This window comes from Lynx canadensis, chromosome A1 (genome assembly GCF_007474595.2).
Source record: "Lynx canadensis isolate LIC74 chromosome A1, mLynCan4.pri.v2, whole genome shotgun sequence".
Taxonomy (NCBI): Eukaryota; Metazoa; Chordata; class Mammalia; order Carnivora; family Felidae; genus Lynx; species Lynx canadensis.
In genome coordinates this window covers 92059066-92086827 of record NC_044303.2, presented here as the reverse complement: position 1 = coordinate 92086827, position 27762 = coordinate 92059066, and the positions used below count along the sequence as shown (strand labels likewise).

Genomic DNA, 27762 nt, shown 5'->3' with positions numbered 1-27762 from the left:
TGTAGGTTGTCGAAATCTAAAAACAGATGAATTTGGAATATTACAGATGAATCATTTAACTAATTACATTTTTACAATCAAAGCTGTTTTTGAACTTGGAGAGTGCAAGAAAGCATATGAATGTGTGGTGCTCTGTGGCCCACCCCCCCCTTTTTTTTTGTTCACTTGATTAATTCCACACGGTCCAACAGAGGTTTTCATTTCAAAATTGGTCCCAGGCTGAGACCCTGTCTCATATGCTACATTTCAGTTCAGAGCTATGCTTTCCCTGGGACCTAGGCTGTCGATGCATCCATTGCTGATTCTGGAGACACAGGGCAAATCCTGCCCACCGCCCCAGCCCCAGCCTCCAGAGCACTTTGTCTGATGGGTCCCGGGTGGTCTTGGGGGAGGGGGAGGGGGTGGGGCTCTGCCAAGTGAAGGCGCTGTGGTCCTGGTCCTTCACCTGTCACCTGGCCTGCAATGCCTGCCACCTCTCATTTCTGACACCTGCTCTCTTTCCCTCCATCCTCGCTGGGGCAGTCTTGATTCATGCATCGTCTGCGAATTATTGCCACTGCCTCATATCTGGGCCCCCTTCCTCCAGTTTCTGTCCTGTTGTCAGGGAGGTCTCTCTAGTATAGACACCTGTCCACATCACTAGGGGCTTCTGTGGCCTCTGAACTCTGCTGCTGGGTGGGTGGGGGCCCTGCACTCAGCTTCAGGTCCCCAGAGTCACTGGCCAGGGGACCAGGACCACATTGCATGCCCCTCCCCCCCCCCCCCCCCGTGTTGATAGTGTCCACGTTTTCACCAGGCCAAGCCTCACACTTCGCCAATGTGGACACTGGGGCTCAGAAGGCCTGAGAGATTGCCAGAGCAGGGGTGAGGTCTCCATCACCATAGTTCCCTGGCTGGGCGCCTGCTCTATTCAGCTGCCCCTGGCCGGGGAAACAGAATTGCACATTTCATCAGGAGGGGATGCTTTTCTTTCTAATTTCTAACAGTAGCTATGAGATGGACCTATGAGTGAGGAATAGGAAGGAACGTGGGCTGAAGAAACGGATTCCTGTCTTTAAGTTAGACGTGGTTTTCCATTTTGTTTTTTAGGGAGAGCAGGAAAGGGTCTTAACGATCTGATAATGGGGGTGGAATGGGGCATGAGCTCCAGGGCCGGATAAAAGCAAGGGGGGAGGACGAGAAACAGAACATTGACTCCAAGTACCTGTTTCCCTGAGTGGTAAGAGAAGAAGGACCCTCCTGCCCACATGCAGACAGTCCTGAGCCCCCAACTGCTGCTGTGACCTGCTTCCTGATAGGATGGGTGGAGTGACAGAGGAGTCCCCAGCCTGTGTGCTAAGCCAGGCTTCGTCTTGCGGGTGGGCCTTGGGTCTCAGCCAAGTGCTGCTAGCCTCTGAGCTCAGCTTCCTCATCTGTCAAGTAGGGAGGAGACCATCGACCTCCCAGGGTGAGAGCAAGCGGTCAGAAAGTACACTTGCTTCCCTGGCCTGTTGGAGGGGCTTGGGTGGGGGCGGGGTGGGAGTTGACCGTCCTTTCTCCCTTCGGGAGGGGGGAGGTCTCTGAGCCCTTGGCAAGGCAGCTTGTGGTTTCTATAAACACGAAGCCAAGTTTCCGTGGCCTCCGGCCTCAGTCAGTCTGTTATCCTACAAGATGCTACTCCGCAGAGCTCTGGAGATCTCTCTGGCGTCACGGTCCACTGTTTCCTTCTCATTTGCCTGCTTGTGGCCTTGCCAAGGTTGTCCCAACCTCATGACTGCATGCACTTGCTTTTTTCCTCCAGGAACACTTGCTCCACAAGATCTGCATCTTTTTCACCATTTAAGTCTCAGCTCAAATGTCATCTTCCCCAAGGGACTTCTGATGATTTCATCTCAGCTATACACACCCAGGTAGGTACCTGGCGGGCACTCTCAATACGTCCCTGCCTTATTCTCTTCCTAGCACATTTCCTGTCTGTTGGTGTATTGGTTTCCTGGTTTACTGTTTCTCTCCCCTTGTCTCTCTTGTTCGGTGCTGGTCCAAGGACCCAGGAAAGCATCTGGCACAGAGTCATTGACTGACGGTTTAGTGGGCACGCTCCCCCACCCTAGCCTCGCTGGAATTCATCATCTCCATGCACCTCTAGCCTCACAACCTGACGCTGTCCTCATGCATTCAAATACATGGAACTTAAGCTCTGTAACATATACCCAAAACACATTTTTCGAGAAATGTTTAAGTTGCACTCGGAGGGTGTAAAGCAAACCAGAAAGTCACAAAACCTCAATGTTAAGAGTCAAAAAACCCAAAACACCAAAGAGGAAGAGTTTTGATGCTGTAATTAGCAGATGGTGAGAGTCTGATGTTTTCTGTGCAAAAGTCAAGGTGTAAGCAAGATTGAGCCTTGCACGACAAGCCTTTTGCATCTTGGATAGAAGCCACGGTTTGGAGAGAAAAAAAGGCTTGTGATAAGAAATACCCAGGAAGTCACAGTGACCCCTAACTAACTGTTCCTTTCTCTCTATCCCATGGCAAACTGGTTGTGTAGGTCCCCCTCCCCCCACATCTCTCCAAAGACTATGACTGATCTGATTCATCTCTGTGCCACCCCAGTACCCAGCACAGGGCATGACACCTTCCAGATTCACTGAACAGAGTCAAGCCTCCTATGTATGAGATGTCAAAAGTCACTTTATTAACATAAATGCTGGTTACTATCCCAAAATGCAAGGAGAGTGAAGTGCCTAGGGCTCCTCTGTGGGTCCCACCTTTGACTCACAATGTTCAAAGCTCAGAATTCCTCCTAGGCTGCTGATTCCATGATGTCCCTGGACCAACCGGGATCTGGAAGCTCTCAAAAATGTTGATTTCCTCCTTAAACTATACCTGCAATTCTAAGCTCTACCACCAGGTGGCAGTTAGGTCTATGCAAACTTTATTAAACCTAGTTTAATCTCAAAGACTACATGTACTGCTCATTAAAATATACCCTAAATTAAAACAGGATACATATATGCACATTTTTTTCAACTTATCATATTGGCATAGATTTAAAAGTATGATAATACCCACAGTTGGCCAGGGTTTGGGGAAATATGCAACATTTGTAAGCTGTTGGTGGGAATGTAAATTAGAAGAGCCTCCAGGGGGCCAATCCGGCAATACACATCAAAAGCCTTCAACATGTGCAAACCCTTTGGTCCAGCAATTCAACTTCTAGATATTTCTCCTAAGGAGATAATCATGGAAATACACCTAAGTTTCTTCCCAGGATGTTGACCATAGGTGTAAAAGATTGTCAAATAAACACTATAACTTGGAGACAGCTTAAAAAAATTATACAGATGATAAAATACTATGTAGCTCTTACCTTCTAGAATTCTTTTTTCTTAATTTTAAAAAATGTTTATTTTCAAGAGAGAGAGAGAGAGAGAGAGAGAGTGTGAGCAGAGTGGGGGCGACAGAGAGAGAGGGGAGACACAGAATCTGAAACAGGCTCCAGACTCTAAGCTGTCAGCACAGAGCCCGACATGGGGCTTGAACTCATGAACTGCCAGATCATGACCTGATCCGAAGTCGGATGCTTAACCAACTGAGCCACCCAGGCGCCCCTAGAATGCTTAAGGATGTGGATATACCATCTTAAGGATGCTATATTAAGTAGGAAAAAAAAAAAAACAACAAAACCAGGCTCCCTCCAAAGAAGTATGTCCAGTGGTCCCATTTTTAGACTAATAAACGTAAAAACAAACTCACACATAACAAATACTGAAAGGACAACCACCAAAATATTGAGAAGACTAATCTGTGGGTGGTAGGATTACGGATGATCGTTTTTTCCTTTTTTGTGCTTTTCTCTATTTTGGGACAGTTTTATAATAAACATACTTCTGTTGTCATCAGCAGGGAGCTATTAACGAACTCTCCCAGCAGCAAGGACAGGCTGGCCTCTGTGTAAGGGGGCTGTGCACAAAGTGACCCTGGGCCCTTGTCAGTCCACAACCTGCCCCACAGTCCTGTGCCTTGGTTCCTATGCCCCAGTCTCCTGACCTCAGCTCTTAGGTCCACATATGGTCCTGGTTTCAGCTGGTCTCACTCAGGGGGAGGGGCCAGCCTCGAGTAATCCAGAACACACAGCCAGCATGCTCTCCACCATGACCCTCCTGCCTGATATTTTTCTTGCTCTTACTTCCCTTTAGGAAGTGACATGTTTTTAACACACAAAAAAGATCCTCCCTGAGGCTGGTCCCGAAGTTTACTGAACTGCAGAAAAACACCTTTTCCTAAAACTGACTGTTTTCAAAGCCATTTTCCATACACTGCCAGTGTATGTTGGTGGATTAGAATGATTTCCTAAGCTGGGCTTTCCTTCTCTTGAGGCTTTCCTTGGTGAGGAAAGATGGTGACATTATGGAGGGTCTGTCGTATGCCACGTTGCATGGACGCTGCATTCGTTACCTTATTTTAATATTCCAACTCTGTACGTATCATCTCCACAGATGCTCAGAGGCCAAGTACCTGCCCGAGGCCACAGGACTGAGCCAGCATCCTGAGTTGGGTCTGAATGACTTCAAGCTTGTGGATACTCAGTACACAAAGTGCCTCTTAGGTGGCCCGGGTCCCTCCAGCTGTGGCAGTCACTCTAACCTCTGGGATGACCACGTGGAACCCTCCATAAGCACACCCCAGGCTGGGAGCCAGGCCCTCCACAGGCCAAGAGATCTGAATTTCAGGCCAAAACACAGAGGCCCCTCGAGCCTGCAGGAGGCCCTCCCACCCACCTCCTGCCTGCACAGGCGTGCTTTCTCTCCTACAGAAGAAGAGAGGCAGGGTGTCACCTCCACCCTCTGGGCCTCATGGAAGGGACTGCCCAAACGGTACCACCAGAACAAGGCTGCTTGGGGGCACCTGGGTGGCTCAGTTGGTTAAGCATCTGACTCTTGATTTCAGCTCAGATCATGATCTCATGGTTCGTGAATTCGAGCCCTGCATTAGGCTCTGTGTTGACATCGTGGAGCCTGCTTGGGATTCTCTCACTCCTTCTCTCTCTGCCCCTCCCCTGCATTCTCTCTTTCTCTTGAAAAAATAAGAAAAAAGAACAAGGGTGTGTGGAGGAACACAGCTGGAATGAGCTGGCTCCGGGTGCTGAAAGCATGATTACCCTGGATAGAGCAGCAGGCAGGGCCAGCCCAGCCAGGGAAGATGCTCATATCTGTATGGAAAGGGCGGTGTGCATTCAAACCGCCATCAGGTGACCTCAGGAAAAGGGGTGCCCCAGCCCTGTACACTCGTGGGTATGTTACCAGAGATTTTGACAGGGTCCCCTTACCCTTCACCTGGCCCGACCAGGCAGTGGGGAAGGATAGCTGGGCCCTAATCTACTTTCTTCCCAGGAAGCTCAGAACTTAACACACTACAAGCACATTCATCCCCTGGCCTCCCCTCCCCCAATTCACAGAGTCCCATCTCTGGCCCAGGCTGGGTACCAAGTCCCACCTCAGGCTTAATTCCCTGGCAGCCCTGTAACAGCCCCAGTCACCTGTCTACCTTTGGTGTCTGGAGGCTCCAGGCATGACCTCACTTCACCTGAACCTCACCACCCTCTTCACAGGGAGGGAAAGGGAGACTTAGATCAGCGAGTGGTAAAGATGGAATTCAAACCCCGGCTCCACCTGGACCTGGTGGCTGGTCTGGAACTCCTGTCCTTTACCTGGAAAAATGCATCAACCAAAATCTTCTCTTATGCCAGGGAGAAGGGAGTCAGGGAGTCACCCTGTGCTCAGAGGGGCCAATAAGGGGGGAAGAGGGACAAAACCCATTGACCCAGCCACTACCTGCTCTCCTTGAGATGCCCAGCTAGGAGGCACTATAAGCCCAGGTCTGCCAGGACTACCCTCCACAGCCTCCTGGGAAGGTGGTTCCTGCAGGACTGGGGGAGCTCCCCCCCCCCCCCACCTTCCATCACCAGCCCATCCAGACTCTGGCCAGATCTGGTCATTACCGAGGCCTCTGAATCAACCAACATTCTCCTCCGTGCACCCTCCTGACCTGAAGGCACAGAACAACTCCGTCGCCCACCATGCTCTCCTTCCACCAGGTCACCCCCCTGCTCTGATACATCAGGACTTCTGGATGCCACGGCTGTGGTCCTTAACCTCTCTGAGCAGGACTGGATGGCCACACAGCTACATCAAATTTTGCTTTTCATGCAGCACTCACCCAGCCTGGGCGGGGCACGTTGACTGCAAGTATAAGCCAACTTCTAGGTTTAATTCAAAAGATCTGAGAAGGCGATGACACCACAAAGACCAAACTGGAATCAAGCAGTCTCCCGTTCCTGAGTGCTGACAAGACTCGGTGGGCTGGGAAGGACAGCCCCCTGCCCACTGGGAAGAGGCTGGCAGCCAAGCCAGCCAGGGGGAGGGAGACGGGGTGGGGGTGGGGGGAAGGGGCACTCCACAGCCAAGGGCTGGACCCTCGGTGCAGGGCTGATGGTCTGGGAAGCAAGAGCATTGGGGGGCGATCCGGGATGCCAAGGAGGCTCCTTCTTGAGCCTCTCTGCTTTGCCTGCAGGATGGCCGGAGCATCGGACGTTCCCACCAGGCCAGCCCTGCAGGTCTGCACATCCCTCACCTTCCTTCTCAGAGCTAACGCTAATCCCCTCCAAAGAGAGACCTCAGCCACTGAAAGCAGAAGAGGGGGAGGGGGCAGGAGCGCAGACAGAGTTAAATAAAGGCTCAGAGGAAGAAGATCAGCTTGAGAGAAAAGGGCACAAAGAGCAAAAAATAAACGGCAAATTACCGGGTAGCCATCTCGTCCTGATTGCCCCTGTGGTAATTAATACGTCATTAATAATCAGACTTTCAGCAGAAAACCATATGGCAACACTTATAACTCAATCAGGGCCCCCGATCCCCCCACGTTGTGCGGGGTTTGCAGCAAAGGCTGATGGTTGGTAATGACTCCTGGGGGGTGGGGGGAACGCGCTCAGGGCTCCGGCGGGTCTGGGAGACGGAGCACCCATTTCCTGCCTCTTGGAGCCAGGCTGGAAGGGCCACCAGGGCACACACCCACACGATTCAGGAGGGGCACATGGTGAGGACCACACGGGGATGTGGGATTCTGAAGGGTGGTGTCACAACCACCATGGAAAATGCTCCCTAAATCGGGACTAAAGGGCAGAAATGGCTCTTCCTGCCTGTCACCACTGGGAGGGAGTAGACTGGAGGAAGACAGCCTTAGAAGCCACAGATATGGGGGGGTGGGGAGTGGCATTTATTGCTACTGGATGCCCCTACCGGCTCAGAGCACTGACTGTCTGGCCTGTGTCCCACACATCAGCATCCATCTCAGGCTGCAGCTTGAGATTTCTGCATTTGTTGAATACATTTAATAGTTTAACAGCCAAGTCAAAAAAAAAAAAAAAAAAAAAAGAAAAAGAAAAAAGAATCAGTCCACTGCCCTCTGCATTACGCACTTTAGCAAGTTCGCACAGGCTAGCCTCATGTGACAGCCAGGAATGACTCAACAGGGAGAAACTGCTCGTGGCCAATAAATCTACACATTTCTTGCTGGCTCGCTTTCTGGCTCAGCGTGGTGCTGCTACATGCATGGAGAAGGCCAGATTCCGAAGGGTGCCGATTGGGACGTGAATCATGGTAAGTGGAAGTCAAAAATAAAACTGATCATCCGAAAGGAATTCCTTTAGAAGGTTCATTTTGGCTCAGTGTGCTCCTTGAATTGATTCGTCAGGATTCACTGGGCTCTGAAAAACCACCAAGATGAATCAAAGGCACGCTAGTCACGTGTCTTGGAGGAGGACAGGGATTTCCGGGGCGCTGACCACCACCCACCCCTGCTCTCCTTGCTGCCCCCTGGCGGCCGGCCCCCCTCCCGCGCATCCTCCTCGGACCCAACACCCTCCCTAGCTAGTGGTGCTGGGCAGGGTTCAGCTGCCGGATCCAGAGGGTCAAACACATTGTGGCAAGTCAGGAAAATGGACCCCATTCTTCCTGGCATCTCTGCCTGACTCCGGAGCCCTTTGTGCCAAAGCATGTGAGACAAAAACATTTAAATGGATTAAATGCCGCGGAGCATTTAGAAAGTAGGGGCACGGTGCTTGCATTTCTGTGCACCAAGTGGAGCCAGAGACTCCGAGAGGAGCAGTCAGGATCGTGCCAGCTCTCTTGGAGGGCAAAACGGTCACAGAATGCTTCACAAGGCAAGTCAAACCCACAGAATTCTGTGCTTGTATTTGTCTACAAATTATAAAAAAAATATGGCCCCTGTCCGGGACTAAGTTTTCTTTTTTTTTTAAAGGACACAACACATCTAACTAAAAAACTTATTTTCATGAAATAGCTACAGAAGAGAACGAAATGTCTTATCTTTCAGGAGCAGAGAGCATAATCCAGGACACTTACAGGAGGACCTGCAAAACACAAGCAGAGAAGCCCCAGTCAGCGTCAAAGGGAGAGAGGGTCCCCTTGGCCAGGCCGGCTCCTTCTTCAGCTGGCTGCTGGCCACCCCCCTCCTTGCAAGCCTTCACAGGTCCCAAGCTAAGGGGCAGGGCAGAGGGGGCGCCTTTGCCCTCGCAGGGGCAGGGCTGGGCGTGTGGGTGGCAATGACATCCTGCATGCATTGGTTCATGCAAACATTTCACAAGGTTGCTGTTGATCCACTGCTGGGGGCCCACCCGGGTCGGGTTTTGGCAAGCCAGGTAGGAGTCAGACCTGTTCCTGCTTGAAGAACCAATTTTGGTGCTCACCTGGGGTCAGTTCATTTCTATCGAAGGGGAGAGACGTGTGGGGGGAGAAAACATTTCGGGCAGAGGGAACACAGCGCTCCAAAGGGTTACACGTATGTGTGTGGCTGAGCGGACACGCAGGGGGTACCCGTGGTTCAGCCCTGGGGTTAGGGGCGCCGGGTCTGGGTGTGCGTGGGGAAGCCGAAGGGGCTGAGTCCAGAAGACTCCAGAAAGGCTGAGTGCAGCACGCTGAGACCAGTCTTATAGCAGATGAGGGCTCCTGGAGAATGTTCGTGAAACCCACAGGTGTCTTCACCTCATGGTGTGCAGACCACACTGCATTTGACCTTTGCGAGAGGTGCAGTAAACATCCCCACTTGACAGATAGCATAGAGGCTCAGGGAGAAAGAAGTGACTTGTCCAAGGCCACACAGTTGGTTAGGAGTGGAACTCATCCCTTAGGGGCGCCTGGGTGGCGCAGTCGGTTGAGCGTCCGACTTCAGCCAGGTCACGATCTCGCGGTCCGGGAGTTCGAGCCCCGCGTCAGGCTCTGGGCTGATGGCTCGGAGCCTGGAGCCTGTTTCCGATTCTGTGTCTCCCTCTGTCTCTGCCCCTCCCCCGTTCATGCTCTGTCTCTCTCTGTCCCAAAAATAAATAAAAAACGTTGAAAAAAAAATTAAAAAAAAAAAAAAAAAGGAGTGGAACTCATCCCAGAAGGAGCTCTCCCAACTCCTGAACCCTACGTACTTCCCACTAAAGCCATGCTGTGGCCGTGCCAGCAACTACTCTGCTTCCTGCAGACCCTGGACCTCAGTCTGGATAGCGAGGCCGGCACAGGGAGGTGACACTCGGCCCTCAGTGGGCCCATGCATGTTTATGGATCACCACCCATGAGCCGGGTCCCTCTGGGAGAGAGTAATGGGACACACTGGTAACAGTAAGAGGCAGGATCTCAGACTCACAGAATTTTCCTTGGAAGGATAGATGCTTAAGAAAACAATCATGCGGGGAGAAGCACAGGAAGCTCCCAGCACGTAAGAGGTACCCCAGCCAGGCCGGGGCTGATTCAGGGCTGGAGGCTAGGCTGGGTCCTGAAGGTGAGAGAAGATTATCTCAGACAGGAAGGGGGAGGAGCTGTGTGACAAAGAAGGGAAGGCGGGGGCGGGGCAGGGATTTGAATGGTAGCGGGAGACAAGGAGCACTCATGGGTCCTGTAGGGAGCAGTGGTGGGAGGGGGCAAGAGTGGCAGTTGCCCCCACGTAGGTGATGGTGGCCTGGACTCGTGTGCTGACTGTGGAGATGGAAAGAAGTGAGTCAGAAGACACTTGTCAGTGGGGACCGACAGGACTTGCTCATCGGTTTAATGGCAGTGTGTGTGTGTGTGGGGGGGTGCATAGGGCATAGAAAAAGGAGAGACAAGACAGAGGCTTTTGGCTTGAAAAACTGATGTGTGATGGTGCTAATACCCAAGAATGGTATACGGGGGGCTCTGTGGCCCCTAAGTCCAGACTAGGGTGGGGCGGGGCGTTGGCCACCTGGACATCTGTACACCTGACTTCTCACCTTCTGCCAGGGACCTCGTGCCATATTTTCCCCGGGGAAAGAAAATGCCCTGGACGGATGTACTTGCACCTGTGCCCAGCCTCCTTTCCGTGCCCCTGAGGTTATGTCAGAGGAACTGACTGGCCCTACCTTCCCGGGCCCCAGCACCCTCCACTGCCTTTCTCTCCCTGTTGCATCATCAGACCGACTTTCTCCAGCAGCTGCTTCCCAGCAGTTCTGGAACGGCTCCAATTCCTGTGCTCACATGCCCTCCTCTGCTCCGGCCTGGCTCTCCTCCCCCTCACTGCTGGGAAGAGGGGGTCTCCTGTCACTGCCTCTCCTTCCCTGCCTTCTACGCACCTTGTGACCCTCTGATATGGATTCCATCCCTCTCACCACCAAAATGGCTCTCACTGAGTCCCTAACCACCTGCTACCAAGGATTTCTCCTCCTCCTTCCACACTGCTGAGCCTGCCCTCCTTCTGGAAGCACTCTCTCCCTTTGGCTTCTAAAAGGTCATGTTCCTCCTGCTTCCTTGATTGTTCAGCTGGCTCAGTCTCTCCCAGTCTCACACAGAGGCTCTGCTGAGCTCATGGCAAGGCTTTCTTCTCTTCAGTCTTCTCAGCTCATCTGTCCCTTCTCTCCTGTCTTCCCTGGGAACCTCATCCCACTCATGACTACACTAGACAGAAGTGACAGAAGTGTCCCACATGGGCAACTCTAGCCCCAACTGTGCCTGAGAAGCCCAGACTCCCTTTGCGAGCTGTCTGCTTGTCATTTCCCCTTGAACAGTCCTCATGATTTCTCAGGCCAAGGTGCACAGACACGTTCATGATATTCTGCCCACAAAAGCGCCCCTCTTCTGGTTCCTAGTCTCCATGGATGACATTTCCTACTGCCTAGTTAGAGACCCAGACAACGAGGAGTCCCCCTCGACACACTCTCCCTCCCTGATCTACTGGGACATCCACATTCATTCCACAGACATTCACTGACCACTGCTGTTCTGGGCAGTGGGATACAGCAGTGACAATGACAAAGATCCCTGCCCTAAGGAATTTACCTTCTGGCCAGAGAGGTAGCTGAGATACCATAAGCATAACACACAAGCTCATCACCTACAAAATGGTAAGTGCTAAGGAAAGAGAGAGGCAGTGGGGCAGGGCAATGGGGAGCTGTTAGTGCCGGGGTGCAGACTGGTGTATTCAATAGGGTGGTTGGGGTAGACATCTTCCTGAGGAGACATTTAAGCAAAGGCTTCCTGTGGATTCCTGGGAAAATGTGTACCTACCAGAGGGAACACCCAATGCAGGAGGGCACCTGGTGTGCGTATATGTGTGTGTGTTTTTAATTTTTTTTTTACTTTTGAAAGAGAGAGAGAGCGAGCTGGGGAGGGGTAGAGAGAGAGGGGGACAGAAGATCTGAAGTGGGCTCTGTGCTGACAGCAGAGAGCCCGACATGAAGCTAGAACTCACAAACTGCGAGATCATGACCTGAGCTGAAGTCAGATGCTTAACCAACTGAGCCACCCAGGCACCCCATCACCTGGTGTGTTTAAGGAACAGCAAGGAGGTCAAAGAGGTGACAGCAGAGGGGGAGGTGGCTTCAGGGAGGTGGTGGGTAGGGGTAGATTGGGTAGGGTCTTGTTGGCCATTTCTAGGACTTTCTCTTCTCTCTGATATGGGAGCCCCTTCAGGGCTCAGTGCAGACACAGGACGAGACCTGCCTTGTGATCCTGGTGTGAAAAGGATCACACTGTGTGGGAGGCAAAGGTAGGATCCTGCAGTGATGCCAGGGAGGGGTGATGGTGGCTCCCAGCTGGTGGTGGCAGTGGAAGGGGTGGAAGTGTCTGGATTCTGGATCGATTCTGAAGGCAGAGTCAAGATGATTTCTCAAGACTCTGGAGAGAGGACTCAAGCAAGATGTCCCTTGAGTGACCACAGAAGTGGGGAGACTGTGGTCCAGCAGGTTTGGCAGGAAGGATCGGGAGCTCAGCCTTGTACAACCCAACAGTTAGAGGTTGGGAAGAAGAGAAGAAGGTTCTAGAAGCTGAGTGGAGAGAGTGCATTGAGGAGGAGGGGCTGTGTGTGTGCCTGTCACTTTGGACAGATGAGTAAAATGAAGACTGAGACCTGCCCGCTGGCTCTAGCCACACAAGGGGCCCGGGGCAGGGGGAGTCATGGGTGTGCACATCTGGCTGGAGATGGTTTGGGGAGAAGGGAGGGGAGGAATGGGGGCAGTGGAGGCTTTCAAGCAATTCAGCGGCAAAGGGGAGCGAAAGCACAGAGCACGTGCTTTGGAGACACGGGGTCCAGAGAGGGCCACTTCTTCAAGATGAGAGACACAGGACAGCATGTCTGCTTTAATGGGAGTCATCGGCAGTGAGGGGAAGATCCAACATGGTGGAGAATGGGGGATTCTGGGAGCGATGAGGGAATGTCTCCCCCCACCCCCCAGGAGGCCGAACGGTTGCATGTTGGCCCATGAGACCAAGCAGAAAGGCCTAGTGCAGTGTGGCTGGGTGTGCGGCCCATGGGGGGAGGTGGAATTTTCCACAGTTGCCTCTGACTGTTCCCACTGCCAGTGGAGTAGGAAACGAGGCCATCAGCCATGAGTGACGCTGGTGGAGGAGGTGTGGGGGCCACACAACCATTAAGCTGTGGTCTGGCATTTAAAGTGCAAACCGGCCAGCGTGGCAGGGGGTGGGGGACAGGGTTGCGTGTGTTTCCCACCAGCCACAGTTGCTGCACAGGTGCCGGAGTGCACATGTGGGGTTCGAGCCAAATGGGGCGAGGTGGTGGGATCTGTGGGTTGGGAGATGGGTGAGATGGAAGGAATGTGGGGTCAGGGAATGAGGGAGTGGACTGGGGTGAATTGTGTGAACTGGGGCATCATGGACGTTGCATTTACCAGTGATGTTGAGGCGTTGGCCAAGACCATGGGAAGGAGGGGGCGAGGTCGGCCGGAGTCCCAGCTCACCAAAGGAGGCCTGGGTGTGTGAGGGACTTCTATGTTTGTATCAGGGCTCCCTAGGAATTTACCCAGAAGTAGTGATGGAGGGAGGGCTGCAGATACAGGAGCTGAAATCCACTAACAATGAGGGGGGTGTGCAGGGGCCAGAGATGGCCTCACATATGCAGACATATCACTACCCCAGTCTCCACTCTGGGGCCAGGGTGGTGTTTTCAAGACGCAGATCTGATCATGGCACTCCCATCCCCCAGTCCTCATTTTCCCACAGTTCTTAGGACAAAGGCCCCAATCCTACACCACTGCTATGCTACTCTCTGTCCCCTTGAACCCGTGGGAAGAGAGGCATTGTTTAACTAGAGGGGTGCTAGGCAGACTGGTGGTTATTGGGACAAAGTGAAGTTGGATCTGTGCCTCAGCATGAGTCAGGATAAATTCCAGAAGGATCAAAGTCTTACATGTTAAAAAAAAATCATAAAAATCCTAGAGGAAAACAGACCCACGAATACAGAGAACAAACTGGTGGTTGCCAGAAGCGAGAGGGGGGTGGGAAAAATGGGTGAAGGGGAGTGAGAGATACAGGCTTCCAGTTATGGAATGACTAAGTCACAGGGATGAAAAGTACAGCATAGGGAATATAGTCAATGACACAGTAATATTGTTGTATGGTGACAGAGGGTAGTTATACTTGTCATGAGCACAGCATAACATAGAGAAGCTGAATCACTGGGTTGTGCACCTGAAACTCATGTAACACTGTGTGGCAATGATACCTCAACTAAAAAAAAAATCCTAGGGGCGCCTGGGTGGCTCAGTCGGTTAAGTGTCCAACTTTGGCTCAAGTCATGATCTTGGGGTCTGTAGGTTCAAGCCCCACGTTGGGCTCTATGCTGACAGCTCAGAGCCTGGAGCCTTCTTCGGATTCTGTGTCTCCCTCTCTCTCTGCCTCTCCCCTGCTCACGCTCTCTCTCTCTCTCAAAAATAAATAAAGATTAAAAAAATTTTTTAAAAATCCTAGAGGAAAATTCCTTTCTAACCGTGGAGAGGGGAAGGTTTTTCCAACTACAGTTCATAATCCAGAAGCCATAAAATAAAAGTCTGAGTCAACCATATAAAAACAAAAAATGCCTAACAAGGCACAAAGCACTGGAAGCAAAGACAAAAGCCACGGGGAAAACTATTTCTGACTCATGTCACAAAGGCCGATATACCTTGACACAAAAATGCTCCTACCAATTAACCCTAAAATCATCAACAACCTACTAAAAAAGTGGTCAAAGATATGAGGGGACAGTTCACAGAAAACATAAATAGCTTCTAAATATATGAAACAAAAGCAAATTTTCATTCATAATATAAGTAAAGAAGGTTAAAACTATAATCCCAGCAGAGTCTGATTTGGCAGTGCTAATTAGGACTCAAAATGCATGTGCGGGGATGCCTGGGTGGCTCAGTCAGTTAAGCATCTGACTCTTGATTTTGGTTTGGGTTATGATTCTGGGGTCGTGGAATTGAGCCCCGAGTTGGGCTCTGTGCTGAGAATGGAGCCTGTTTAAGACTCTCTCTCTCTCTCTCTCTCTCTCTCTCCCCCTGCCGCTTGTGCATGCACTCTTTCTCTCTGTAAAATAAATAAATAAATAAACAAATAAATAAATAAATAACTAAATAAATAAATAAAATGTATGTGTCAATTTCTGCAATGATCCTTCTAGGAATGTATTCTGTAGATGCATTAACAGATATGTAAAAGGACAGGTATATAAAAATATGCATAGCAGAACTATTTGTGATGGCCAATAATTAGAAACAGCACAATGAAACTGTGTAAAGAAAGGATGGTACAAGCCATAAAATACCTAGGAATAAATCTAACCAAAGAGGTGAAAAAAATCTATACACTACAAACTATAGAAAGTTTATGAAAGAAATTAAAGAAGGCACAAAAAAATGGAAAAAGATTCCATGCTCCTGGATAGAAAGAACAAATATTGTTAAAATGTCGATACTACCCAAAGCAATCTACATATTCAATGCAATCCCTACCAAATAACACCAGCATTCTTCACAGTTAGAACAAACAATCCTAACATTTGTATGGAACTAGAAAAGACCCTGGATAGCCAAAGCAATCTTGAAAAAGAAAACCAAAGCAGAAGGCATCACAATCCCGGACTTCAAGCTATACTACAAAGCTGTAATCATCAAGACATAATGGTACTGACACAAGAACAGACACTCAGATCAATGGAACAGAATGGAGAACCCAGAAATGGACCCACAAATGTATGGCCAACTAATCTTTGACAAAGCAGGAAATATCCAATGGAATAAAGACAGTCTCTTCAGCAAGTGGTGCTGGGAAAACTGGACAGTGACATGCAGAAGAATGAACTTGGACCACTTTCTTACACCATACACAGAACTAAACTCAAAATGGATAAAAGATCTCAATGTAAGACAGGAAGCCATCAAAATCCTCGAGGAGAAAGCAGGCAAAAACCTCTCTGACCTTGGCCGCAGCAACTTCTTACTCAACACGTCTCCGGAGGCAACGGAAACAAAAGCAAAAATGAACTACTGGAATCTCATCAAAATAAAAAGCTTCTGCAAAGCGAAGGAAACAAACAGCAAAACAAAAAGACAACCAACAGAATGGGAGAAGATATTTGCAAATGACATATCAGATAAAGGGTTAGTATCCAAAATCTATAAAGAACTTATCAAACTCAACACCCAAAAACAACTAATCCAGTGAAGAAATGGGCAAAAGACATGAATAGACACTTCTCCAAAGAAGACATCCAGATGGCTAATAGACACATGAAAAAATGCTCAACATCACTCATCATCAGGGAAATACAAATTAAAAGTTCAATGACATACCACCTCACACCTGTCAGAATGGCTCACATTAACAACTCAGGTGAAGATGTGGAGAAAGAGGATCTCTTTTGCATTGCTGGTGGGAATGCAAGCTGGTGCAGCCACTCTGGAAAACAGTATGGAGGTTCCTCAAAAAACTAAAACTAGAACTACCCTATGACCCAGCAATTGCACTACTAGCTATTTATCCAAGGGATACAGGTGTGCTGTTCTAAAGGAACACATGCACCCCAATGTTTACAGCAGCACTATCAACAATAGCCAAAGTATGGAAAGAGCCCAAATGTCCATCGATGGATGAATGGGTAAAGAAAGATGTGAGATTATATATATATATATATATATATATATATATATATATATATATATATAATGGAGTATTACTCAGCAATCAAAAAGAATGAGATCTTGCCATTTGCAACTATGTAGATGGAACTAGAGGGTGTTATGCTAAGTGAAATTAGTCAGAAAAAGACAAATATCATATGACTTCACTCATATGAGGACTTTAAGACACAGAACAGATGAACATAAGGGAAGGGAAACAAAAATAATATAAAAACAGGGAGGGGGACAAAACAGAAGAGACTCTTAAATATGGAGAACAAACAGAGGGTTATTGGAGGGGTTGTGGGAGGAGGGATGGGCTAAATGGGTAAGGGACATTAAGGAATCTACTCCTGAAATCATTGTTGCACTATATGCTAACTAATTTGGATGTAAATTAAAAAAAAAAAAAAAGGGTGGTACAGGGCAACTTTAAATGGACTATTATGCAGTTGTGAAAAGACTAATGTGATTCTATATGCTCTAATGGGAACGATCTCCAAGGCATATTGTTACATTTTTATTTTTATTAAAAAATTTTAATTTATTAAATTTTTTAAACGTTTATTTATTTTTGAGAGACAGAGTATGAGCAGAGGAGGGGCAGAGAGAGGGAGACACAGAATCTGAAGCAGACTCCAGGCTCTGAGCTGTCAGCTCACAGCCCAACGTGGTTCTTGAATTCATGAATCTCGAGATCATAACCTGAGCCGAAGTTGGACGCTTAACTGACTGAGCCACACAGGTGCCCCCTCCTCTTTTTCATTTTTTATTTTTATTTTAGAGAGAAGGAGTGCACATGAGCAGGGGAGAGGGGCAGAGGGACAAAGAATCTTAAGCAGGCTCCACACTCAGCATGGAGCCTGACAAAGGGCTCAATCCCGTGACCCTGGGATCATGACCTGAGCCGAAATCAAGAGTTGGATACTCAACCAACTGAGCTACCCAGGCGCCCCATATTGTTACATCTTTTTTTTTTTTTTTAATTTTTTTTTCTTCAACGTTTTTTTATTTATTTTTGGGACAGACAGAGACAGAGCATGAACGGGGGAGGGGCAGAGAGAGAGGGAGACACAGCATCGGAAACAGGCTCCAGGCTCCGAGCCATCAGCCCAGAGCCTGACGCGGGGCTCGAACTCACGGATCGTGAGATCGTGACCTGGCTGAAGTCGAATGCTTAACCGACTGCGCCACCCAGGCGCCCCTGTTACATCTTTAAAAAGGTATGGAACAGTACATTACTATGCAGCCATTGTGCTAAGAAGAAAACCTGGTAGGCTTTTGTTTGTATAAACATGGTACATCTCTGGTGTGGACACAGAAAGTAGAGCCTGCTTGGGATTCTCTCTCCCTCTCTCTCTGCCCCTCCTCTGCTTGTGCTCTTTCTCTCCCTCTCAAAATAAATAAACATTACAAAAAAAAAAAAAAGACAAAAATCCCCCCCCCCCCCCCACAGCTCTCCTGCGTGGCCCGCACCGCATTAATGCCTGTGCCCTTGGCCTCAGGATATTCACGTCCACCACGGCCCCGGCTTTATCAGCCTTCCATGACCATAAGACTGAAGACAGTGGTCACCAGGTTGCCTCCGAGTAGGGGAACCAAATGGCAGGAGAACAGAAGTGGCGGGGAGAGACTAACTTTTCAGCATGGAGCTCTTTCACATCACTGGATACTTGTGTGTGGCTTACCAAGTCAGCAATGGCCATAAACTTTAACTGAAAATGGCTGGAGTAAGGTCTGTATTTAAAAAAAAAATTTTTTTTAAATATTTATTTATTTTTGAGAGACATAGCATGAGCAGGAGAGGGGCAGAGAGAGAGGGAAACACAGAATCTGAAGCAGGCTCCAGGCTCTGAGCTGTCAGCACAGAGCCCTATGTGGGGCTTGAACCCATCAACTGTGAGATCATGACCTGAGCCGAAGCTGGACGCTTAACTGACTGAGCCACTCAGGCTCCCCAGGTCTGTGCTTTTTTTTTTTAAAGAAAGCTACTTTATTTATTTATTTTTAAATGTTTATTTACTTTTGAGAGAGAGAGAGAAAGAGAGAGTGCAAGTGCACAAATGGGAGGGGCAGAGAGAGAGAGGGAGACATAGAATCCAAAGCAGGCTCCAGGCTCTGAGCTGTTAGCGCAGAGTCCGACGTGGGGCTCGAACTCATGAACGGTGAGACTGTGACCTGAGCCGAAGTCAGGTGCTGAACCGACCGAGCCACCTGGGCGCCCCCAGGTCTGTGTTTTTTTGTCTGGTCTTCCAGCTTCGGCTGCCGTTTCTCACACTCACCTCTAAGCTCCCTCTAAGATAGCTTAGACTGGGATTATCATTCTGAGAGCCTGGAGGTTCTGAGTATGCACCCCGGGTCTGGCTGGAGGTACAGCCCAGGAGAAGGCACTGTTAGCATAACCATCACTCACTCACGAGTCCTCATGAGTGTTGGGAGCTATGCTGTTTTCCTCAACCGTCTCATTTAATCCCTGCTGCCTCCTCACCGGGCACATGTTACCATGAGAAAACAGGCTTGGAAAGGCTGCCGTTGATCTGGGCAGAAGCCAGGCTGTCTGACTCTGAGCCTAACAAAGGGGGTGGAGGGAAACTGCTTTGGCAGACAGAACTCTGATGTTGACTGAGCGTTCCCCGGGGTCCCCGGGCGGGTGCGTGGCTCGTCTGAGGTCACCACGGTGGTGAGGGCGCAGCCCAGGTTAGAAGCAGCCTTGTGGGACCCTAAGCTCAGGACACCATCCAGGTCTGCAGAGGGGTGGCCAGAGTGGGGGTGGTGGCATTCCAGAGAAGGAGCTTATCACTGGTGGACAGGTCACATGTAGCCCATCTGTGAGTCTCTGAAACAAACCAGCCGCCACCTCCCTTGGGCCCTACTGGCACCGCATCACAGGCCACCATTGCTTCACATCGGCACTACCCCCACAGCCTCCGAACTGGCCTCTTCTGGGCACTGCAACCTGCCAACGAGTGGGGGCCTCTTAAAAATGCCCAATGCTTCCAGGGTATCCCATGCACGTGGAGTGACATCAAAACTTCCCTGTACAGGGGAGTCTGGGTGGCTCAGTCGGTTAAGTGTCCGACTCTTGATTTTGGCTCAGGTCATGTTCTCACAGTTTGCGAGTTCGAGCCCCACGTCTGGCTCTGTGCGGGCAGTGTGGAGCCTGCTTGGGATTCTCTCTCCCTCTCTCTGTGCCCTTCCCCTGGTCATGCTGTCTCTTTCTCAAAATAAATAAACATTACAAAAAAAAAAAAAAAAAGACAAAAATTCCCCTGCACAGCTCTCATCAACACCCGTGCCCTCGGCCTCAGGACATTCACATCCACCACATCCCCAGGCCGTGGCTTCATCAGCCTTGCATGACCATGAAACCAGAAGACATCTCCTCATCCTTTGCCCTCACTGGTATCCATGACGGCTCTCTGGTATTTCCCATCTAAGCACTTATCATGATCCTTAATTATTAAATCCGTTTCTTTGGGTGCCGATTATTGTCTGTGGGCCCCGCCAGCAAGGCAGCTCCCCAAGAGCTGGGACCCCCACCTGCCTGCAGGTCGTCACCACTTCCAAGCCCGTGGCACCTGACTTCACAGCACAGGGTTGGGCTGTGCTGGCCGCAGCCCCTGGAGTCGTGGAGTGATGGATAGGGCGGAGGGCTTGGCTCAGGCCGTCCAGAGGTCCTTGCTCAGAAAGCGAAGCTGGCTGCAGGGCCTCCAGCCGACCGCGTCGCCCCACCCAGTGCCCCGGTCCCACTCTGCGTGCAGCTTGCAAACATGTGTTCCAGGCATCGCCTGGATCTGTTGGCTTTGCCGTCAGGAATGTGGGAGCAATTAAGAGCCAGATGACTTGGGAAATAAATAAAATGGGGCAGGGTAGAGGGTTCACTGATCCTGTGGCCTCTTTAACTGAACTGATGTTTGTAGCCCAATAGGGTTTTCCAAACCTGGAGCTGTTAGTCCCTCTGGGGAATAAACATTTCCCGAGTGTTTCCCGAAGGGTATATTCCTGCAAAAGGAGAGTGGGAAGAATATTTCCCATAGCCTGGCAGGTGCCCAGCCCACACACTGGAGGGTGGGGGGCGGCCTTGGTGCCTGAGGCTGCTGGGGCCATCGTCCCTGTGGACAGCCCACACCTGCTCCTCTGTGTTGCGCCTGGACTCCTAAGTCCCACTCAGCTTGCTCCCTTCTCTTTCCAGCGGGCCTGGCTCTGAACCAGCCCTCCGCCTCTCCCCACTCAGTCTGCTCCAGGGCAGAGGCTTGGAAGCCTTGGAAGGCTTGGCCACCATGAAGACAACGGTCTTCAGCCACGCTTCTCTGGAGCTGTCCCCGATGGAGCAGAGTGGGCCAAGGGCTTTTAAACTGAGTTTGTGGGTAGATGAAATGAGGCTTGCAGGTTGACAAATCCGGAGCCGGTAAACGAGTCCAAGAGCTGGCACTTAGCTCAGGTCTCCGGCCCGGATTTAATTAGGCCAGTACTATCAGGGAGTACAGAGGCTTTAGAATCCCAGCCCTGAGGAACTCTAGATCTGGAGCACATGCCTGTTCTCCCTGAGGCAAGGAATGCTCCCCATCTCTGCCTCTCTGGACTGCTACAAAGCCTTGAGTGACACACTGTGCATGTGTAAAGTGCCCGGGACAGCAGTGGCACAGAAGAGGCACCAAAACCCAACCCTGGCTAGAATTACAGTGTTCTTTTTTAATTCTTTTAGTGTTTGTTTATTTTTGAGAGACAGAGAAGACAGAATGCGAGCTGGGGAGGGGCAGAGAGAGAGGGAGACACAGAATCTGAAACAGGCTTCAGGCTCTGAGCTGTCAGCACAGAGCCGGACGCAGGGCTCAAACACATGAACGGTGAGATCGTGACCTGAGCTGAAGTTGGACGCTTAAGCAACTGAGCCACCCAGGCACCCTCTTTTTTTATTTTAAAGTTTATTTATTCATTTTGAGAGAGAGAGAGAGAGAGAGAGAGAGAGAGAGAATCCCAAGAGGGCTCTGCACTGTCATCAGCGCAGAACCCAATGCAGGGCTCAATCTCACGAACTCTGAGATCATGACCTGGGCCTAAACCAAGAGTTGGGTGCTTAACTGACTGAGCCACCCAGGCGCCCCATTAACCGCTATATTTTCTTCTAAGGATTTATACTTTTCCCTCTTACATGTAGGTCTATGACACGTTTTGAGTTAATTTTTATATGCTGTGAGGGAGAAATCCAGCTTTATTCTTGTGCATTTAGTTGCCCGAGTACCATTGAATTGTTTCACATTCTTGTAAAAGATAGTGATGGTAAATGTAAGGATTTACTTCTGGAATCTCAATTCTATTCTGTTGACCTATGTGTCTTATGTCTACACCACACTACCTTGATACTGCAGCTTTGTGTTAAGTTTTAGAATTGGGAAGTGTGAGGCCTTTACTTTTGTTTTACCTTTTCAAGGTGTTTTGGCTATTCTGGATGCTTTGCATTTCCATATGAATTTGAGGATCAGTTAGTTAATTTCTAAAAAAAAAATCAACTGGGATTTTGATAGGGATTGCATTGAAACTGTAGATTAAATTGTGGAGTATTGCCATATTAACATTCTATTATCTTCCAATCCATGAATATGGGATGTCCTACCATTTATTCAGGTCTTTTTAAATTTCTTTCAACAATATTTTATAGTTTTCAGTGTACAAGCTTATACTTATTTTATTAAATTCATTACTGAGTATTTTATTCTTTTTCATGCTTTTGTAAATGGAAATTGTTTTCTTAGTTTCATTTAAACATTCTTTATTGCTAGTGTATAGAAATACAATTGAGCTTTAAAATATTGATCTTGTATTATGCAACCTTGCTGACCATGTTTATCAGCTTTTATAATTTTTCTGTGGATTCTTTATATAAATAAATAAATAAATAAATAAATAAATAAATAGTGTGAACCAAAAGACACTCAACATCATAATCATTAAGGCAACGCAAATCGAGACCACAATGAGACATCACCTTACATCCATTAGATAGAATGGCTACTATAAAAAAAAATAGTGGCTCAGTCAGTTGGGGGTCCAACTCTTGATTTTGGCTCAGGTCATGATCTCACAGTTTGTGGGATCAAGCCCCGTGTCGGGCTCTCCACTGACAGTGTGGGATTCTCTCTTTCCCTCTCTCTGCCCCTCCCCTGCCTGCACATGCACGTGCTCTCTCTGTCTCTAAAAATAACCAAACTAAAATCAGAAAAGAACAAGTGTTAGTAAGGATGTGGAAAAATTGGAACCTTTGCGTTCTGTTGGTGGGTTTACGTCTGGACTCTTGATTCTGATTCATTAGTCTACATGCTTAAAGGTGTCTATTTTTGGGGCGCCTGGGTGGCGCAGTTGGTTAAGCGTCCGACTTCAGCCAGGTCACGATCTCGCGGTCCATGAGTTCGAGCCCCGCGTCAGGCTCTGGGCTGATGGCTCAGAGCCTGGAGCCTGTTTCCAATTCTGTGTCTCCCTCTCTCTCTGCCCCTCCCCCGTTCATGCTCTGTCTCTCTCTGTCCCAAAAATAAATAAACGTTGAAAAAAAAAATTAAAAAAAAAGGTGTCTATTTTTATACCAGCACCATACTGTTTTGATTTCTATAGTTTTGTAGTATAGTTTGAAATCAGGACATGTGATGCCTCTGGCTTTGTTCTTCTTTCTCAGATTTCTTGGGGTATTTGGGGTTTTAAAAATCCATTTCCATTTAATGTAATTGCTCAGGAGACAGGATTTATGTGTGCTAATTTGTTATTTAATTTCTCTATATTTTATGTATTTTTTGTCCCTCTATTACTCCATTACTGCTTTTTTTTTTAAAAATAGATATTTTATAAGTGTACCATTTTAATTCCCTTGTTTCCCTTGCCATATTTTTGGAATAATTTTCTTAGTGGTTTCCCTGGAGTTTATAAATACCATCTTAATAAATAATCTGGTTTACATGAGTAACAATTCACTTTCAACTGTACACAAATACTTTGCTCCAATAAAGCTGTGTTTGTTATCTCCTTCTTTGTACTTTTAGTGTACTTTTATGAAATTACCATTTCCCGTGTCATAAGCCTATCAGCAGTTTTATCATTATTGCTTTATGCAACTGGCTTTTAAATCAGAAGAGAGAAAAGAGTTACAAATAAAAATTCATTTATACTGTCTCTCATATTCACCTATGTAACTAACTCACTAAAGCTCTTTATTTCTATATGTGGATTCAATTACTGTCTAATGTCCTTTTATTTCAGATTGAAGGAATCCCTTTATTGCGTGTAAGTCAGGCTGATAGAAATCAATTCTCTCCATTTTTTGTTTATCTAGGCCTGTCTTTTTTTAAAAATTTTTTTAATGTTTTTTTTAAAATTTATTTTTGACGGAGAGAGAGACAGCGAGTGTGCATGAGCAGGGGAGGGGCAGACAGAGAGGGAGACACAGAATCTGAAGCAGTCTCCCGGCTCTGAGCTGCCAGCACAGAGCCCAACGCAGGGCTCAAACTCACAGACTGTGAAATCATGACCTGAGCTGAAGTTGGACGCTCAACTGACCGAGCCACCCAGGCGCCCCGCGACACGTCTTAATTTCTCTCACTTTTGCAATATACTTTTGCTATAGATTTCTCTGTTAATAGTTTTTTTCTCCCCACCACTTTGAATATGTCATCTGTATTGACTTTTGAGTCATGCTTTTCATGATTTCTAAGCAGAAATCAGCTATTAACCTTATCCAGGATCCCTTTACTGTGACGAGTCATTCGAGATTCTCTCTTCATTTTTTCCTTTTGGCAGCGTGGCTATGATATTCTTAAGTGTGGATCTCTTCTGAGTTTATCCTGTGTAGAGTTTGTCAAGCTTCTTGGATGTGTAGATGAACATTTTTGTTTATATTTGGGAAGTTTGGGGCCACTAGTTGCTCTTATATTCCTTCTGCCTCTTTGTCTTCTCCCCTTTCTCAGGCCTTTGTTATGGGTATATTAGCACACTTGACAGTTTCCCGCAGATCTCTGAGCCTCTGTTCATTTTTTTTTCATATTTTTTAGTCTTCCTTAGACAGGATCATCTCAACAGACCTATCTTCAAGTTTCCTGATGCTTTCTTCTGCCAGCCCAAATCCACTATTGAACCTTTTCAGGGAATTTTTCATTTCAGTGATTGCAATTTACAGCTTCAGAATTTCTATTTGGTTCTTTTTTTTTTAATACTTTTTATCTATTAATATTCTCCATTTGGTGGTACATAATTCTTCTGCTTTCCTTTAATTCCTTAGAGTTGGTTCCCTTTAGTTCTTCAAACATAATTTATAATAGTCCACATAAAATCTTTGTCTAGTAAGCATCTGGGATTCCTCAGAGACAGTTTTCATTGTCTGCATTTCCCCCTTTTTCATTGCTGTACTTTCTTGTGTCTTTGTGTGTCTCATAATTTTCTGTTAAAAACTGGGCGTTTAAAATAATCTGATGTGGTGACTCTGGAAATTAGATCCCCACCCTCCTTTCCAAGATTTGTTGTTGCTCTTTGTTTGTTGAGGGGTTTTCCTGGACCAATTCTCCAAAGTGTATGCTCTTTGTCATGTGCAGCTACTGAATTCTGTCTTGGTTAGCTTCACAGTCAGCATGGACAGAGGTTTCCTTTAATGCGTTGACCCAACAGGTCCCCCATTCTGTGCCAAGGGGCTCTGTGTGTGTGTTGGAGCACAACTTCAGTGCATCGCCAGGTTACGACTCTCCCTTGGCCTTTACTTCCTGCTTGAGCAGGGCCTCGAGGTCAGCCAGAAGGGAGAGATTGGGGCTCTCTCAGGTCTCTGGTGGACATGTACACAGCCCTGCACATGCAATTGCTTTCTGGATTCCCAAGAATACGCTGGAACCTTTCAAAGCCCCTTTGAGTGGCTCATCCCCTAGATTTTCATTCAAGTTTTTGTGTCAGTTTCTTGCTTGTTCCTACTGGTATTGCTACCTTAGGCAGCTGCAATGTTAAACAATTGCTGCTGAGTGTTTTCGGCAAGCACTCTGGGATACAGCTTTTCCCAGTGGGCTCGGCATAAGGTCAAATAAAGACAGGTCCTATGTATGGGCTTTTCCTGGAAGCTGACAGCTGGTGACAATTCTTTGGGAATAAGCATTTGGGGAGCCTCAAATTGTTTTGCTTCCTGCATGGCTGCTACTTTTCACAGGTACCATGGTTGTGAGATTGATGGTTTTTAAGGCTACCATGGGGCTGGGAAATGGGCAAGTTAAAATGCTAAAACCTCCTTGTTCTTAGCAAGATATTTGTACTGAATAAACATTTCTTGGGTTGTTACCAGATTTTAATTTCCAGAACTCTGAAAAGGTCCATTTTTCCCCCTAGTATTCTTGCTGCAGATTTTCAGAAGTCCTTACTCTACCATTCCAGAAGTGCTTCTTTTACTGAGTTTTTAGAAAGGGTTTCTTGGGGTCAAGGTAGATTAAAAACCCTAACACTGACATGGCAAGGCAGACCTGTGTGATTGTAACAGAGCCAGTATGTGGCTATCCGTTAAAGTCCCAGTTCTTTTTTTTTTTTTTTTTAAGTCCTAGTTGTTAAATCACAGAAACTTCTGGAACTCTGAGACTTATTTGTCTCTGCAGGTTTAGCACAGGCATCAGCCAAACAGCATTAGATTGGTTTGTCCTTGTCTCTTCCTGCTTCCTAACCCTTTATTCTCCATTTGCCCACGAATCTCTCTTTCTCTTTTCCTCCTCCCTTTCCTTCCTCCTTCCTGTCAACAAGCATTTATTGACATCTCCTGAGTGCCTAGGGGTTCAGCCTTGCTCTGAAGAGCCCATGCTTTGGTGGAGAAGGACAGGTGTGCAGAACAGACCACCACAACCAGGTACAGAAGTGCTGGGACCGGGGGAGGAATCTGGGGATGCGGAAGCCGGGGAGAGTGGATGATTTTGGGGAAAGGAGGGTCTGGACGGAAAAAGGATCCTGCCCAAGGTCCCTAGTTCCCCAGAGTGCAAGAGCTGTGCTGAGAAATGGGGGAGATGAGAAATCCATTCCATTACAACGGAAATGCATAAACACGGCAGGGCCCTGAAGGCATTTTCCAGGCAAAGGCTCCCACAGGCAGGGTCAGCTCTGTCTGCAGGTTTGTGGCCACAGCAGCAGCAGGAAGGCATCTCGGCCAGATTACTGGCCCACCAGACAAAAAGAGCCTTTCTCCCTGGGACACAGGAAAAGGCCTGGTTTGTACAAGGGAAGGCACCACAGCCAGGATGTGCATGTGTGTGAAACTATCTGGAAATAAACAGGAGGCCCAGCCCAAGCTAATCCAAGAGGGACATCTGCTCTGTGCCACTCACACCATTCCCTGACAGGCAGGGGATCAGGACCTGCCATGGGAAAAGGCAGGGAAGGGAGGGGGTGTTGCCCCTCCCTTGCCCAGCAGCTGACCTTAGACAAGACACTTCTCCCCTTGGAGCCTCAGTTTCCTTATCTACAAAATGGGGATGATAACATATTTTTATCTTTTGCAGCGTTCTGTGAGGGTCACACGAGATGAAGGACTTGAAAGGACCCGGCACAGAGGCCAAGTAAATCCTGGTCTTTCTTTGACTTTTAGACTGTGTTAAACCCGAGTCATAATTCGAATGGATTTCTGGAGTAATATTACACTTCGTTCTCAAAAAAGTCACTATGCATTAAAGGGCATCAGAAGCCTACAATAAAATGCAACGAAACCTTTTACATGGTAGAAAGGAGGACTGAGTGGTGAAGTGTGTTTTTGGAGAGCCGGTGGTGTGTGTGTGTGTGTGTGTGTGTGTGTTGGGGGAGTGATTACACACAAAACCAGTGAAGAAAAAAAAATAGTAAAGAAAAGTCGTGGCACTCTAACACAAAGCAGCCTTCAGCTCTGGAAGTCAAAGCAAGCAGAGAACCGTGAAGGGCATTTCCTAGTAATGAACTCTGGGGAGTTTATCTGGAAGTCCTCTCAGTAAGGAATTAGATAAGGCAAGCAGGCAGCAGTAGGAGGGGCGGGAAGCCCACGCCCAGCGCCAGGGAGAAGAGTCTGATTCAAGGAGAGAACTTCCCCATTTCCCCCTGGGGTGCAATCTGCTTGGTGGTGGGTCCCTCTGGCATCACCAGCACACTCCCCTGGTGAAGTTGCTTAGAGGCTGAGCATGTGCTCATTCACTCTGTGCATGTTCGTTCCGGAGCCTGCTGTGTGCCAGGCTCCGGACTGGGTGCTGAAGACTCAGGTGGGGGTTGGGGGGTGCATAGAGCCCCCAGCCAGCGGGGTTAGAGAAGGCTTTTTGGAGGAGATGCCTGAACTAGCTTTAAAGGCAAAGAGTAATGAA

The 27762-nt window shown here is 48.3% G+C and overlaps 1 protein-coding gene across 1 annotated transcript in view; it reads right to left on the bottom strand.

The window, feature by feature from the left end:
• Positions 1–27762, bottom strand: part of COL23A1 (collagen type XXIII alpha 1 chain) — a 351726-nt gene that overhangs the window by 39442 nt on the left and 284522 nt on the right. The window contains 2 exon segments of the mRNA XM_030316438.1: positions 6781–6807; positions 8403–8410. Coding sequence (XP_030172298.1) covers positions 6781–6807; positions 8403–8410 — 35 coding nt within the window.